This window comes from Pseudophryne corroboree, chromosome 4 (genome assembly GCF_028390025.1).
Source record: "Pseudophryne corroboree isolate aPseCor3 chromosome 4, aPseCor3.hap2, whole genome shotgun sequence".
Lineage (NCBI taxonomy): Eukaryota > Metazoa > Chordata > Amphibia > Anura > Myobatrachidae > Pseudophryne > Pseudophryne corroboree.
In genome coordinates, this window is record NC_086447.1 from 942,367,104 (window position 1) to 942,385,011 (window position 17,908).

The window sequence follows — 17,908 nt, forward strand, 5'->3', positions numbered from 1 at the left end:
TCATTCTCCCTTTGTGAGAACTTCTATATTATTATTTAGTTGTTCTTTAAATCTTATGGGGCCACACTTCCAGATTATGTATATTGTGCTATTACATGGAACTGTGCATTCACTTTCAGTGTTCTGCAGAGAACACTTTGCCAGCCAGGTGGCATTGAGAGGTAGCCAAGTGGGGGCAGTGTAAAACTTTGCAATAATGCTGGCTGGACATAGATACTATATTTCTCTTACGTCCTAGAGGATGCTGGGGTCCATATTAGTACCATGGGGTATAGATGGGTCCACCAGGAGCCATTGGCACTTTAAGAGTTTGAGAGTGTGGGCTGGCTCCTCCCTCTATGCCCCTCCTACCAGACTCAGTTTAGAAAATGTTCCCGGAGGAGCCGGTCACAGCTAGGGAAGCTCTACAGAACTTCTCTGGTAAAAGTTTGTTTTAAGAGTTTATTATTTTACAGGGAGGCTGCTGGCAACAGCCTCCCTCCAGTGAGGGACTAAGGGGGGGGGAGCAGTGTCCGTCCTGCGGGGTCTGAGCCACTGTTTCCGCTGACAGAATACTGAGCTCCTGAGGGGATAGATCGTTCCCCACCACAGGGGATCGCTCACCCCGGCAGCATGCCGCCACCCCCTTAGAGTCAGAGGATCTGTGGCGAGTTAGTCACTGCCCCCCCTTGCAAGCGGGGGGCCGGTGTGAAGATGGCGGCAACAGGGTATGGAACGCAGTACTAACTGCGCTCCGAGGCTCAGCGGTACATAGTGCGGCGCTGTGAGGGGCGCCCTGAGCCAGCGCCTACACCCTACACTGACCTCCAAGCCTGTCAGGGTCCAAGGATCGCTGCCAGCACAATTCCTCAGGCCACTATAATCCATGAAGAGCGGGAAGACAGCGTCATGAAGGGGGCGGAGCTACTCCTCAGAGTGGACCCAGCAGCGTTCAGCGCCATTTTCCTGCCTGCAGAAGCGCTGACAGGGAGAGCTGTCCCTCCAATTCAACTCCAGCTATCTGTATGTTACCAGGGGGTTGTAGGAGAGTGGGTGGGGGGGGAGGTTTGCTGCATTAAGACTGTGTAACCTATTAAGGTGCACAGTCAGCGCTGGTTGGGGGTCTCCCTATACCTTAAAAGTGCTGTGTGTGGGTTGGCTCCAATGTCTGTGTCTCTCTTGCCATTCTTGGGGATGAAACTCTGTCCTCCCCTGTGTGTGTGTAGTGTCTGTGGTCTCCATTAAGCAATGTCCAGGGACGCTGTGTCATATGCTGCAGAGGATATGTCCTCTCAGGATGATCTCATTCCATGTAATCTGGATTGCACTGTTTTAGCGCAGATACCAGCAATGAGCATGAATGGTCATCCTCTATTAAAACGATGATTTCTCAGATTTCTACTAGGGTCGCACAGAATGAATCTGCAACTCAGGCTTTACAGAACTCTATGGCAGTTTGGTCCGGTTCTGTTACCTCAGGACCCCCCCCCCCCCCCCCTCCTCTGTAGGAAACGTTCTCTTGCCCAGATTATGCAAGATGACAGAGATACCGATTCTGACACAGCAGACGGTGATGGGGATGTGCTCAGGGGGGCGGCATCTCTTGCTAAAGGGGTGCAGTTGTTGTTGGCTATTAGAGATGTGTTGAATATTACAGACACAACACCTGAGCAGGTTGAGGAGGCTTACTTCACTGACAATAAGAAAGCCTCGCTAACCTTCCCTGCGTCAAAATAATTAAATGCTATTTTTGAGAGAGCATGGGAAAACCCGGAGAAAAAATTCCAGATCACTAGAAGGGTTCTGGTTTCTTTCCCCTTCCCTGAAGAGAATAAGAAAAAATGGGAAAACCCACCCATAGTGGACGCGTCTGTATTCAGACTCTCGAAAAAGGTGGTTTTACCTGTTTCAGAATCTACCGCCTTAAAGGAACCGGCTGATCGCAAAATTGATACTACGCTCAAATCCATATACACAGCTTCAGGGGTGATACTACGGCCTACTATTGCCTGTGCATGGATTTCCAAAGCTATAGTAAAGTGGTCAGGCACGTTACTTGAGGATTTGGATACAATGGATAAAAGTGATGTTGAATTGTTTTTACGTAACATTCAGGATTCTGCAGGATTTATGGTGGAATCCATGAAAGACCTGGGTTCCATGGCTGCAGGGATATCTTCCATGTCTGTCTAAGCTCGTAGGGGACTTTGGCTGCTCCAGTGGTCTGCCGACGAGGAATCCTGGAGAGGTGTGGAGACCCTACCCTACACAGGTCAGGCTCTCTTTGGGGAAGCGTTGGATGCGTGGTTTTCCACGGCTACAGCGGGTAAGTCTCCTTTTCTTCCCTCAGCTGCACCTGCTACGACGAAACCCTTTTCTTCAGCTGCATCTCAGTCCTTTCGGACTACCAAAGCAAGAAAGGCCAAGCCGTCCAACACCTTCTTCAGAGGAGGTCGGCCAAAATCTAAGAAACCTGCTGCGGCGGGTTCCCAGGAACAGAAACCTACTTCAGGTACGCCAAAGTCCTCAGCATGTCGGTGGACCGTGTGACCTGGAGGTGGGGCCGGTGGGGGCGTGACTCGGGCATTTCAGTCACGTATGGGTGTCGTCCGGTCTGGATCCCTGGGTGCAAGATAATGTGTCCCAAGTGTACAGGCTTGAATTTCAAAATCTCCCTCCTCACCGGTTTTTCAAATCAGGCTTGCCAGCTTTGCTGGCAGACAGGGCTATCCTACAGGAAGCCATCCAGAAGTTGGAGGAGGCATAGGTTATTATACCAGATCCACCCCATATGGAAAACAAAGGTTAGTATTCAAACCTTTTCGTGGTACCGAAACCGGATAGTTCAGTCAGGCCCATTCTGAATTTAAAATCACTAAACCCCTTCCTGAGGGAATTCAAGTTCAAAATGGAGTCTCTAAGGGCGGTGATATCAGGTCTGGAGGAGGAGGAATTCCTGGTATTCCTGGATATCAAGGATGCGTACCTCCACACTCCGAGTTGGCCGCTGCATCAAGCTTATCTCCGATTCACACTGTTGGACTGTCATTTTCAATTCCAGGCCCCGCCATTCGGCCTCTCCACAGCACCGAGGGTATTCATCAAGGTGATGGCGGAAATGATGGTTCTCCTCCGCAGACAGGGGGAGAACATAATTCCGTTTCTGGACAATCTGCTGAAAAGGCATTGTCCAAGGAGAAGTTGTTACAGTCCATTGCTCTCACGACCCATCTACTCTGGGAACACGGTTGGATTCTGAATCTTCCAAAATCGCATTTGGAACCAACCAGGAGGTTGGCCTTTCTGGGAATGATCCTCGACACATTAGTGCAGAGGGTGTTTCTTCCAGAGGAAAAAGCGTTGGTGATGCAAACAATAGTCCAGGATGTCCTGAAGCCAGCCCGGGTGTCGGTTCATCAGTGCATTCGCTTCTGGGGAAGATGGTGGCCTCTTACGAGGCTCTGCAGTATGGGAGGTTTCATGCTCGGTCCTTCCAACTGGATCTCCTGGACAAGTGATCGGGATCTCATCTACACATGCAGCAGAGAATACGTCTGTCGCCAAAGGCCAGGATTTCACTCCTAAAATTACCTCATCTTCTGGAGGGCTGCAGGTTCGGGATTCAGAACTAGATACTTCTAACCACGGATGCAAGTCTCCGAGGTTGGGGCGCAGTCACTCAAGGGGAAACCTTCCAAATCTGAAAGCCAGCCTAGCGATAAACATTCTGGAACTAAGAGCCGTCTACAACGGTCTTCTCCAAGCGGCCCATCTTCTGAGAAATCGGGCCATTCAAGTGCAGTCGGACCATGTGACGACAGTGGCTTACATAAACAGACAGGGCGGAACGAAGAGCAGAGCTGCAATGTCAGAGGTAACAAGAATCATCCTGTGGGCAGAAAAACGCGTTGGCGCTGTCCGCAATCTTCATTCCGCGAGTAGATAACTGGGAAGCGCACTTCCTCAGCAGACACTATCTCCATCCAGGGGAGTGGGGTCTCCATCCGGAGATGTTCAAGGAGGTAACAGATCTTTGGGTTGTACCTCAAATAGACGTGATGGCCTCTCGTCTCAACAAGAAGCTTCGGCGATATTGTTCCAGGTCGAGGGACCAGCAAGCAGTGGCGGTGGACGTCCTAGTGACTCCGTGGGTGTTCCAGTCTGTATACGCGTTTCCACCACTCACACTCATTCCAAGAGTGCTAAAGCTCATAAGGAGAACAAGAGTTCAAGCAATCCTAATTGCTCCAGACTGGCCAAGAAGGTCTTGGTACGCGGATCTTCTGGATCTACTGCTAGAAGAGCCGGGGCCTCTTCCTCTTTGGGAGGACCTGCTGCAACAGGGTCCGTTCGCCTATCAAGACTTACCACGGCTACGTTTGACGGCATGGAGGTTGAACGCCAGATACTAGCTCCGAAGGGCATTCCGAAAAAGGTTATTCCTATCCTGATACAGGCTAGGAAAAGGATAACGTCTAAACATTACCATCGTGTTTGGAAAAAATATGTATCTTGGTGTGAGTCCAAGAAGTTTCCTACGGTGGAGTTTCAATTGGGATGTTTTATCCTCTTCCTGCAAGCGGTGTGGATATGGGCCTGAGGTTAGGATCTGTAACGGTCCAGATTTCGGCCCTATACATTTTCTTCCAGAAACAGTTGCCCGCCCTTCCTGAGGTTCAGACTTTTTTTTTTGAAGGGAGTTCTGCACATCCAGCCTCTTTGTGCCGCCTACGGCACCGTGGGATCTTAACGTGGTGTTGCAGTTCCTCCAGTCGAACTGGTTTGAGCCTCTACAGGAGGTTGAGGTCAAGTTTCTAATGTGGAAGGTTGTCACTTTGTTGGCCTTGGCTTTTGCTAGACGTGTGTCGGAGTTGGGGGCTTTGTCATGTAAAAGCCCATACTTGATCTTCCATAAAGATAGAGCCGAGCTCCGGACACGTTAGCAGTTCCTTCCGAAGTTTGTGTCGGCATTTCATATCAACCAACCTATTGTGGTGTCAGTTGCGACTGACTCCTCAATTTCATCAAAGTCCTTGGATGTTGTAAGGGCTCTGAAAATCTATGTGAAGAGGACTGCTCGTCACAGGAATTCGGACTCTCTGATTGTCCTGTATGATCCCAAGAAAATTGGGTGTCCTGCTTCTAAGCAGACTATCTCTCGCTGGATCAGGTTCACTATCCAGCATGCGTATTCTATGGCAGGCTTGCACTGTCCTACGTCTGTTGAGGCCCACTCTACTTGTAAGGTGGGGTCTTCCTTCGCTGCTGCCTGGGGTGTCTCGGCTTTACAACTCTGCCGAGCGGCTACTTGGACGGGGTTGAACACATTTGCTAAGTTCTAAAAGTTCGATACTTTGGCCTCTGAGGACCTAAAGTTTGGTCAATCAGTTCTGCAGGAGCCTCCGCACTCTCCCTCCCGTTCTGGGAGCTTTGGTACATCCCCATGGTACTAATGTGGACCCCAGCATCCTCTAGGATGTAAGAGAAAATAGGATTTTGGTTACCTACCGGTAAATCCTTTTCTCGTAGTCCGTAGAGGATGCTGGGTGCCCGCCCAGTGCTTCGTTTTCCTGCAGTGGTTATCTGGTTCAGTACAACTTTGTTCTGGTAGGAGGTGCATAGAGGGAGGAGCCAGCCCACACTCTTAAACTCTTAAAGTGCCAATGGCTCCTAGTGGACCCGTCTATACCCCATGGTACTAATGTGGACCCCATCATCCTCTACGGACTACGAGTAAATAATTTACCAGTAGGTAATTAAAATCCTATTTCTCTGACGTCCTAAGTGGATGCTGGGGACTCCGTCAGGACCATGGGGAATAGCGGCTCCGCAGGAGACGGGGCACAAAAATAAAGCTTTAGGATCAGGTGGTGTGCACTGGCTCCTCCCCCTATGACCCTCCTCCAAGCCTCAGTTAGGTTTTTGTGCCCGTCCGAGCAGGGTGCAATCTAGGTGGCTCTCTTAAGGAGCTGCTTAGAAAAAGTTTTTAGGTTTTTTATGTTCAGTGAGTCCTGCTGGCAACAGGCTCACTGCATCGAGGGACTTAGGGGAGAGAAGTTCAACTCACTTGCGTGCAGGATGGATTGGCTTCTTAGGCTACTGGACACCATTAGCTCCAGAGGGAGTCGGAACACAGGTCTCACCCTGGGGTTCGTCCCGGAGCCGCGCCGCCGACCCCCCTTGCAGATGCTGAAGATTGAAGGTCCAGAAACCGGCGGCAGAAGGCTTTTCAGTCTTCATGAAGGTAGCGCACAGCACTGCAGCTGTGCGCCATTGTTGTCACACACTTCACACCATAGGTCACGGAGGGTGCAGGGCGCTGCTGGGGGCGCCCTGGGCAGCAATGTATAATACCTTTTATGGCTAAAAAATACATCACATAATGGTGATGTCACCCCCCAGGGAGTCGACACCGGAGTGGATGGCTTTGTTTATGGAATTACGTGATAATGTCAGCACATTACAAAAATCAGTTGACGACATGAGACGGCCGGAAAACCAGTTGGTACCTGCCCAGGCGTCTCAGACACCGTCAGGGGCTGTAAAACGCCCTTTACCTCAGTCGGTCGACACAGACCCAGACACGGACACTGAATCTAGTGTCGACGGTGAAGAAACAAACGTATTTTCAAGTAGGGCCACACGTTATATGATCACGGCAATGAAGGAGGCTTTGCATATCTCTGATACTGCAAGTACCACAAAAAGGGGTATTATGTGGGGGGTGAAAAAACTACCTGTAGTTTTTCCTGAATCAGAGGAATTGAATGATGTATGTGACGAAGCGTGGGTTAACCCAGATAGAAAAGTGCTAATTTCAAAAAAGTTATTGGCATTATACCCTTTCCCGCCAGAGGTTAGGGCGCGCTGGGAAACACCCCCTAGGGTGGATAAGGCGCTCACACGCTTATCAAAACAAGTGGCGTTACCGTCTCCTGATACGGCCGCCCTCAAGGATCCAGCTGATAGGAGGCTGGAAACTACCCTAAAAAGTATATACACACATACTGGTGTTATACTGCGACCAGCCATCGCCTCAGCCTGGATGTGCAGTGCTGGGGTGGTCTGGTCGGATTCCCTGACTGAAAATATTGATACCCTGGATAGGGACAGTATTTTATTGACTATAGAGCAATTAAAGGATGCTTTTCTTTATATGCGAGATGCTCAGAGGGATATTTGCACTCTGGCATCGAGAGTAAATGCGATGTCCATATCTGCCAGAAGAAGTTTATGGACGCGACAGTGGTCAGGTGATGCGGATTCTAAACGACATATGGAAGTATTGCCGTATAAAGGGGAGGAATTATTTGGCGTCGGTCTATCGGATCTGGTGGCCACGGCAACTGCCGGAAAATCCACCTTTTTACCTCAGACCCCCTCCCAACAGAAAAAGACACCGTCTTTTCAGCCGCAGTCCTTTCGGTCCTATAAGAACAAGCGGGCAAAAGGACAGTCATATCTGCCCCGGGGCAGAGGAAGGGGTAAGAGAGGACAGCAAGCTGCCCCTGCCCAGGAACAGAAGCCCTCCCAGGGTTCTGCAAAGCCCTCAGCATGACGCTGGGGATTTACAAGCGGACTCCGGAGCAGTGGGGGGTCGACTCAAGAATTTCAGCGCACAGTGGGCTTGCTCACAGGTGGACCCCTGGATCCTGCAGGTAGTATCTCAGGGTTACAGGTTGGAATTCGAGAAGTCTCCCCCTCGCCGGTTCCTAAAGTCTGCTTTGCCAACGTCTCCCTCAGACAGGGCGACGGTATTGGAAGCCATTCACAAGCTGTTTTCTCAGCAGGTGATAGTCAAGGTACCCCTCCTACAACAAGGAAAAGGGTATTACTCCACGCTATTTGTGGTACCGAAGCCGGACGGCTCGGTAAGACCTATTCTAAATCTGAAATCTTTGAATCTGTACATACAGAAATTCAAATTCAAGATGGAGTCACTCAGAGCAGTGATAGCGAATCTGGAAGAAGGGGACTTTATGGTGTCCCTGGACATAAAGGATGCTTACCTGCATGTCCCAATTTGCCCTTCACATCAAGGGTACCTCAGGTTCGTGGTGCAAAACTGTCATTATCAGTTTCAGACGCTGCCGTTTGGATTGTCCACGGCACCTCGGGTCTTTACCAAGGTAATGGCCGAAATTATGATTCTTCTTCGAAGAAGAGGCGTATTAATTATCCCTTACTTGGACGATCTCCTGATAAGGGCAAGGTCCAGAGAACAGCTGGAGGACGGAGTAGCACTAACCCAATTAGTGCTGCAACAACACGGGTGGATTCTGAATTTTCCAAAATCTCAGTTGACACCGACAACACGTCTGCTGTTCCTGGGAATGATTCTGGACACGGTTCAGAAAAAGGTGTTTCTTCCGGAGGAGAAAGCCAAGGAGTTATCCAAACTTGTCAGGAACCTCCTAAAACCAGGAAAAGTGTCTGTGCATCAATGCACAAGAGTCCTGGGAAAGATGGTGGCTTCTTACGAAGCGATTCCATTCGGCAGATTCCACGCACGAACTTTTCAGTGGGATCTGTTGGACAAATGGTCCGGATCGCATCTGCAGATGCACCAGCGGATAACCTTATCACCACGGACAAGGGTGTCTCTTCTGTGGTGGTTGCAGAGTGCTCATCTGTTAGAGGGCCGCAGATTCGGCATACAGGACTGGGTCCTGGTGACCACGGATGCCAGTCTGAGAGGCTGGGGAGCGGTCACACAGGGAAGAAACTTCCAGGGAGTATGGTCAAGCCTGGAGATGTCTTTTCACATAAACATACTGGAGCTAAGAGCGATTTACAATGCTCTAAGTCTGGCAAAACCCCTGCTTCAGGGTCAGCCGGTGTTGATCCAGTCGGACAACATAACGGCAGTCGCCCACGTAAACAGACAGGGTGGCACAAGAAGCAGGACAGCAATGGCAGAAGCTGCAAGGATTCTTCGCTGGGCGGAAGATCATGTGATAGCACTGTCAGCAGTGTTCATTCCGGGAGTGGACAACTGGGAAGCAGACTTCCTCAGCAGACACGATCTACACCCGGGAGAGTGGGGACTTCATCCAGAAGTCTTCCACATGATTGTGAACCGTTGGGAAAAACCAAAGGTGGATATGATGGCGTCCCGCCTCAACAAAAAACTGGACAGGTATTGCGCCAGGTCAAGAGATCCTCAGGCAATAGCTGTGGACGCTCTGGTAACACCGTGGGTGTTCCAGTCAGTGTATGTGTTCCCTCCTCTGCCTCTCATACCAAAAGTACTGAGAATTATACGGCAAAGGGGAGTAAGAACGATACTCGTGGCTCCGGATTGGCCAAGAAGAACTTGGTACCCGGAACTTCAAGAGATGCTCACGGAGGATCCGTGGCCTCTACCTCTAAGACGGGACCTGCTTCAGCAGGGACCGTGTCTATTCCAAGACTTACCGCGGCTGCGTTTGACGGCGTGGCGGTTGAACGCCGAATTCTAAGGGAAAAAGGCATTCCGGAAGAGGTCATTCCTACACTGGTAAAAGCCAGGAAGGAGGTGACGGCACAACATTATCGCCGCATTTGGAGAAAATATGTTGCGTGGTGTGAGGCCTGGAAGGCCCCCACGGAGGAATTTCAATTGGGTCGATTCCTACATTTCCTGCAAACAGGATTGTCTATGGGCCTCAAATTGGGGTCCATTAAGGTTCAAATTTCGGCCCTGTCGATTTTCTTCCAGAAAGAATTGGCTTCAGTTCCTGAAGTCCAGACTTTTGTAAAAGGAGTACTACATATACAGCCCCCGGTTGTGCCCCCAGTGGCTCCGTGGGACCTTAATGTAGTTTTGGATTTTCTCAAATCCCATTGGTTTGAGCCACTCAAATCGGTGGATTTGAAATATCTTACATGGAAAGTAACCATGCTACTGGCCCTGGCTTCAGCCAGGAGAGTGTCAGAATTGGCGGCTTTATCCTATAAAAGCCCATATCTGATTTTCCATTCGGACAGGGCAGAACTGTGGACGCGTCCTCATTTTCTGCCTAAGGTGGTGTCAGCGTTTCACCTGAACCAGCCTATTGTGGTGCCTGCGGCTACTAGCGATTTGGAGGATTCCAAGTTGTTGGACGTGGTCCGGGCATTGAAAATATATATTTCAAGAACTGCTGGAGTCAGAAAGTCTGACTCGCTGTTTATATTGTATGCACCCAACAAGCTGGGTGCTCCTGCTTCTAAGCAGACGATTGCTCGTTGGATTTGTAGCACAATTCAACTTGCACATTCTGTGGCAGGCCTGCCACAGCCTAAATCTGTCAAGGCCCATTCCACAAGGAAGGTGGGCTCATCCTGGGCGGCTGCCCGGGGGGTCTCGGCATTACAACTCTGCCGAGCAGCTACGTGGTCGGGGGAGAACACGTTTGTAAAATTCTACAAATTTGATACCCTGGCTAAAGAGGATCTGGAGTTCTCTCATTCGGTGCTGCAGAGTCATCCGCGCACTCCCGCCCGTTTGGGAGCTTTGGTATAATCCCCATGGTCCTGACGGAGTCCCCAGCATCCACTTAGGACGTCAGAGAAAATAAGAATTTACTTACCGATAAATCTATTTCTCGTAGTCCGTAGTGGATGCTGGGCGCCCATCCCAAGTGCGGATTGTCTGCAATGCTTGTACATAGTTATTGTTACAAAAATCGGGTTATTATTGTTGTGAGCCATCTTTTCAGAGGCTCCTCTGTTATCATGCTGTTAACTGGGTTCAGATCACAAGTTATACGGTGTGATTGGTGTGGCTGGTATGAGTCTTACCCGGGGTTCAAAATCCTTCCTTATTGTGTACGCTCGTCCGGGCACAGTATCCTAACTGAGGCTTGGAGGAGGGTCATAGGGGGAGGAGCCAGTGCACACCACCTGATCCTAAAGCTTTATTTTTGTGCCCTGTCTCCTGCGGAGCTGCTATTCCCCATGGTCCTGACGGAGTCCCCAGCATCCACTACGGACTACGAGAAATAGATTTATCGGTAAGTAAAATCCTATTTGTGTCCAGCAATGCAGTGCTGCACTCTCCCTCTACCCTCTCTGCAGTGTTCCCACAGTCGGAACCTGTTTCTTAAAGATGTGAGAGGGATCTCTGTTACTCTGTTACTGTGCCTACTACAGATCATTTTCATGGTGTGTACACACGGTGAGATCCTTGCTATGCCCGATTTCCACTTGCGATTTCCCCTGAACTCCCCGGAGCCCAGCACCACCATTTTTGAGTAACTTTTCTTGAGATATGGACTGTGTGTGCTTACCATTGTGGCTTATGTGAGATGAACTAGACAGTACACTTGCCTGCACAGTCGTATCTTCTCTTGCGATATCGACCTGCGCATCGGGATCGCAAGTGGCATAACACCTTGCGATTTGCAGTAACTTTTCTTGCGATTTTGACCATATAATGAAAATCGAAAGAAAAAATCTCACCGTGTGTGTACACACCCTAAAATGTAATTGAGGTTTTCCTCATCCCTGCAGATTGTCTGATTGCATTATTCTGCCTGTTCTTCAGGAAGAGAATCTGAATATTGTGATAGTTGATATTGGTCCAGAGATTCAGAGAGAAGATGAGATCCGCGGGAAGATTAAGGAGGAAGAAATCCCTACAGATATTGGGCCGGGTGAGTAATGACTAGAGACCCATACATTCTCCTGGTCACTATATTCCTCTCTTCTCTATACACTCTTCTGCCGCTACATGCCGGTGAGAGAAACGTATCTGTCCGGGGGGGATGTGGGGGTGGTGATGGTGGTGGGGGGGGGGGGGGGGGGGGGGGGGGTGGGGTGTGTGTATCAGGAGTCTGTTGTCCATGTTAGAACTGTGCTCTTCTGTTACACATCCTTTTGCTGATTATATCATTGACACGACCATTATGCAGAGATGCACTAAACAGTGAAAAGAGAGAAGTGAGCCAGTGGAGAAGTTGCACATGGCAACCAATCAGCATTGACGTAACCTTTATAATTTGCATAGTATAAAATGGTACAGAGTAGCTGATGCGGTGCATATCTCCAGTTGCCTTTGTCTCCTGCACTGTTTTGGGGTGTCTGCCATCACTGCCTTCTGGATGGGTGGTCCTGCTGTTGCCATTTCCTTGTGATGACTGCACTCCCTGCCAGTTCCTCATTGCCGGGTGCCGCCAAATACACTATCTGTGTCTTCCTCTGCTCCTGCCTGCCAGTGTCTGAGAACGTGTCTGGTATCTACTGTATCTGGTGCACCTCCTCTCCTGCTCGGGAGGGTCTCTCTGGATTCACCGCCTCAGGTCACTGACACCTGGAGACCTCTCTATTCTTTCTCCTGGTGGCCCACATCCCTGTGCATATCGTGAGACATGCTTGAAGAATGTGTAGTTGGGATGACGTTGGCTGAAGCAATGTGATTTTCTAAATGTGGCTGTCCAGGAATGAGTGAGAAGAAGGTAGAGAAACGGTGATAAGAGTAGGAGCGGTCAGGGGAGAAGTAGGTCTGGAGCTGTGCAATTATGGACCAGCTCCACAACAGACACAGAAGGAAAATGAAGTCAGATTGGGATATTGTGAGAGTGTGGGGGGGGGCAGTAAGTTAGTGGATTCCTGTGTGTGGCGAGGACTTCCTCCACAAAAGAAGGTCAAAGATGGTTCCAAGGTCTCAAGGGATGTATCGCTATATTGGCTAATGTCAGGATAGTGGGCCTAATCCACTAAGGATTTCAATTGCAGGAGGAGGTCCATACCACCTCCATACCGCCCCCTGCCTTCATACCGCCTCCATACCACCCCCTGCCTCCATACCACCCCCATACCGCCCCCTGCCTTCATACCGCCTCCATACCACCCCCTGCCTCCATACCACCCCTATACCGCCCCCTGCCTTCATACCGCCTCCATACCACCCCCTGCCTCCATACCACCCCTATACCGCCCCCTGCCTTCATACCGCCTCCATACCACCCCCTGCCTCCATACCGCCCCCTGCCTTCATACCGCCTCCATACCACCCCCTGCCTCCATACCACCCCCATACCGCCCCCTGCCTTCATACCGCCTCCATACCACCCCCTGCCTCCATACCACCCCCATACCGCCCCCTGCCTCCATACCACCCCCATACCGCCCCCTGCCTCCATACCACCCCCATACCGCCCCCTGCCTTCATACCGCCTCCATACCACCCCCTGCCTCCATACCACCCCCATACCACCCCCTGCCTCCATACCACCCCCATACCACCCCCTGCCTCCATACCACCCCCTGCCTCCATACCACCCCCTGCCTCCATACCACCCCCATACCGCCCCCTGCCTTCATACCGCCTCCATAACACCCCCTGCCTCCATACCACCCCCATACCGCCCCCTGCCTTCATACCGCCTCCATACCACCCCCTGCCTTCATACCGCCTCCATACCACCCCCTGCCTCCATACCACCCCCATACCGCCCCCTGCCTTCATACCGCCTCCATACCGCCCCCTGCCTCCATACTGCCTTTTGCCTCCATACCGCCTCTATACCACCCCCTGCCTCCATACTGCCTCTATACCACCCCCTGCCTCCATACTGCCTCTATACCACCCCCTGCCTCCATACTGCCTCTATACCACCCCCTGCCTCCATACTGCCTTTTGCCTCCATACCGCCTCTATACCAACCCCTGCCTCCATACTGCCTCTATACCACCCCCTGCCTCCATACTGCCTTTTGCCTCCATACCGCCTCTATACCACCCCCTGCCTCCATACTGCCTCTATACCACCCCCTGCCTCCATACTGCTTTTTGCCTCCATACCGCCTCTATACCACCCCCTGCCTCCATACTGCCTCTATACCACCCCCTGCCTCCATACCGCCTCTATACCACCCCCTGCCTCCATACCGCCTCTATACCACCCCCTGCCTCCATACTGCCTCTATACCACCCCCTGCCTCCATACTGCCTTTTGCCTCCATACCGCCTCTATACCACCCCCTGCCTCCATACCACCTCTATACCACCCCCTGCCTCCATACTGCCTCTATACCACCCCCTGCCTCCATACTGCCTTTTGCCTCCATACCGCCTCTATACCACCCCCTGCCTCCATACCGCCTCTATACCACTCCCTGCCTCTATACCACCCCCTGCCTCCATACTGCCTTTTGCCTCCATACCGCCTCTATACCACCCCCTGCCTCTATACCACCCCCTGCCTCCATACTGCCTTTTGCCTCCATACCGCCTCTATACCACCCCCTGCCTCCATACTGCCTCTATACCACCCCCTGCCTCCATACTGCCTTTTGCCTCCATACCGCCTCTATACCACCCCCTGCCTCCATACTGCCTCTATACCACCCCCTGCCTCCATACCGCCTCTATACCACCCCCTGCCTCCATACCGCCTCCTCCTGGCAAGCTGAGTAAGTGTGAGCTTAATCAGGTTTACCGTCACAGGTAGCCTTGCAAGGCCAGGGAAACTGCGTCCACGACGCAGTCCTTGGCCTTCCTACTCCCGGAAAATGGTGGTGACACTCCCCTATTGCGCAGGACCCGATCGGTGAAATGTAGTGAGGATCGCCATGTTCTAGCTGGACTGTTGTATTTATAAAGCAGCAGGTGTGACCTCTACGTTTAATGTACCGCCATTATTAAGCGCACACACTGCTGTGTTTCGCGGTTTGCGTTTTGCAGAACTGCTGCTTCGTACATATACCGCGGTTACTGACACGCCGCAGAGGGGGGGGGGTATAAATACATTTTGTGACGCTAGAGTAAAAAGATGGGTTTTATTTAATCGGCTTAAAGGCCAGACTGTAACATATAGGAGGCCGTAGACATTGTCACTGCGTCCAGCACTGTAACATATAGGAGGCCGTAGACCTTGTCCCTGCGTCCAGCGCTGTAACATATAGGAGGCCGTAGACCTTGTCCCTGCGTCCAGCACTGTAACATATAGGAGGCCGTAGACCTTGTCACTGCGTCCAGTGCTGTAACATATAGAAGGCTGTAGACATTGTACCTGCGTCCAGCACTGTAACATATAGGAGGCCGTAGACATTGTCCCTGCGTACAGCACTGTAACATATAGGAGGCCGTAGACATTGTCCCTGCGTCCAGCACTGTAACATATAGGAGGCCGTAGACCTGGTCACTGCGTCCAGCGCTGTAACATATAGGAGGCCGTAGACCTTGTCACTGCGTCCAGCACTGTAACATATAGGAGGCCGTAGACCTTGTACCTGCGTCCAGCACTGTAACATATAGGAGGCCGTAGACATTGTCCTTGCGTCCAGCGCTGGAACAGACGGAGGCCGTAGACATTGTCCTTGCGTCCAGCACTGTAACATATAGGAGGCTGTAGACATTGTCCCTGCGTCCAGCACTGTAACATATAGGAGGCCGTAGACATTGTCCCTGCGTCCAGCACTGAAACATATAGGAGGCCGTAGACCTTGTCCCTGCGTCCAGCACTGTAACATATAGGAGGCCGTAGACATTGTCCCTGCGTCCAGCACTGTAACATATAGGAGTCCGTAGACATTGTCCCTGCGTCCAGCACTGTAACATATAGGAGGCTGTAGACATTGTCCCTGCGTCCAGCACTGTAACATATAGGAGGCTGTAGACATTGTCCCTGCGTCCAGCACTGTAACATATAGGAGGCCGTAGACATTGTCCCTGCGTCCAGCACTGAAACATATAGGAGGCCGTAGACCTTGTACCTGCGTCCAGCACTGTAACATATAGGAGGCTGTAGACATTGTCCCTGCGTCCAGCACTGTAACATATAGGAGGCCGTAGACATTGTCCCTGCGTCCAGCACTGTAACATATAGGAGGCCGTAGACATTGTCCCTGCGTCCAGCGCTGTAACATATAGGAGGCCGTAGACATTGTCCCTGCGTCCAGCGCTGTAACATATAGGAGGCCGTAGACATTGTCCCTGCGTCCAGCGCTGTAACATATAGGAGGCCGTAGACATTGTCCCTGCGTCCAGCGCTGTAACATATAGGAGGCCGTAGACATTGTCCCTGCGTCCAGCGCTGTAACATATAGGAGGCCGTAGACATTGTCCCTGCGTCCAGCACTGTAACAGACGGAGGCCGTAGACCTTGTCCAGCACTGTAACATATAGGAGGCCGTAGACATTGTCCCTGCGTCCAGCACTGTAACAGACGGAGGCCGTAGACCTTGTCCCTGCGTCCAGCACTGTAACAGACGGAGGCTCTGGGGACGTCTAGGAGATGACCTTCATTCAGCAGAAAACACTGAAATGTGACAGTCGTAATAAAAATTACCCTATATGTAATAATAAATCCTGCACCTGGTTTCGGTGCCTCCTTGTCTCTTTAGGACGCTGTCCATTTGTCCTAGAACATGAAATATATGTTCTTGCTGTAGCTCACGCTTCCCCCTGAGAGATTGGTGTGCAGTCCCTTTTCCATACAACTGGTGGTGTCTCTTTGTGCAGTGAGCACCCCTAGCCAGTGGCGTAACTACATCCACCAATACAAACGGCCCTGTCCAGGGGACATACAGGGGCAGGACTGATGGGGAGAGCTCGCAGCGGTGGGCTGGGGAAGGGGAATATGTCCCATCGGGATGGGTCCTGTTAGATGCATTTGTTGGGCCTGGAAGCACTTGCAGCGAGCAGGGGGCTGCCAATGTATGTACGACCTGTGGCCCGCGGCCAGCAAGGAAAAGGGGAGTCTCTCTTTTTTTTTTTTTTTTTTTTCTTCTTCCAATTGCTGTGAAGGCAGCCCGGTCTGGCTCATTGGGTGGCCCCACCCTCCGAGGACCCTTCGGCCGCCCTCTACCATGCCAGGGGAGGACCCAGGATGACGATGACCACAAGCTGCTTGGTGCCTGGGTGCGGAAATAGTGTCTGCGCTAACCGGGCCTGCTTATGGCAATTAGTTGCCACCCAAAATGGGACCAGTCACCACAGCATCGCGGTTCACCGTCGTCCTCCTCACTTCCATTCAGCACCTCCCACATGATGTAAGCTGCTGTAACCATCCAATCACTCACCTCCTCACCCCACTGTGTGAGCTACTGTAGCCAGCCTCCAGCTCTCCGACCCCCGGCCAGTTTGTACTCCAACATCCGCCTACCCCTGCATTAGGCACTCCTGTAGCCAGCTCCTAACCCCCCACCCCTATAATATTCACCCCTGTAGCCAGCCCCCCCGGTGTTATGTGTACACCCCTACCCCTGTGTGTGACTCCCTGTATCCACCTGTCCCTGTGTGTGACACTCTTTCCCCCTACCCCTGTGTGTCTCACCCTGTACCCCCACTCTCTGTAGAAGGGCTTTCAAAATCTTGCTATGGGGCCCACAAAGTTCTAGTTACGCCCCTGCCCTTAGCCTTGGAGCTTGAATCTGATTTTTAACACGGTCCGTTACAGTTCTGAGGGGGATACTCCCTTTCTGTTGACGCCTGATCTTGCGACTAGTCCAGAGATTTCCTGGTGTTCGGTGTCAGTCTTGGTGGTCTTGGATTACCATCCCGATGTTTTGAGGATCTTCAGTTGCAGATCTCTGGCATGCCAGCGAGCATATGGGAGACCCCCAATGATAGAGGACAATATTCCTATCGGCATGAGACGTTCCCTAACTGGAGATCTCTGCTGAGACTGGGTCTGATGAGACAGCTGTTGGATTTGCTCTTGTGACCGTGCCGTAACTGGGCAACATGTCTACCTGAATTCATAGGAACTTCAGCTGTAGATATTCTAGGTGACACTTGCTGGTGTTTATGATCCATCCATGTTCCTGTAAAGAAGTCAGTGTCTTGTTTTAGGCATTAGGCCTCACCCTCAGCTTTTTCGTTTGCCCGCGGCAGCCCGTTCACCATCTTAGGCTAATATGACTATCTGTCCACCTGTCTTGATGTGGAAGGTTGCATCACCCACTGGTTTTCCATCAGTATGGGGACTTACACCCACCTCATGCTGGTGGGAAAAGATCCA

At 51.4% G+C, this 17,908-nt stretch overlaps 1 protein-coding gene across 2 annotated transcripts in view; it reads left to right on the plus strand.

The window, feature by feature from the left end:
* LYPLAL1 (lysophospholipase like 1) overlaps positions 1-17,908 on the plus strand; it is a 190,077-nt gene that overhangs the window by 35,109 nt on the left and 137,060 nt on the right. Inside the window, exon 5 of one of the 2 annotated variants that reach the window (XM_063919123.1) lies at positions 11,489-11,597. The exons of the other annotated variant lie outside the window; for it this stretch is intronic. Within the exon in view, the coding sequence (XP_063775193.1) occupies positions 11,489-11,597 (109 nt within the window). The remainder of the gene's footprint in view (positions 1-11,488; positions 11,598-17,908) is intronic. 2 annotated transcript variants of the gene reach the window in all.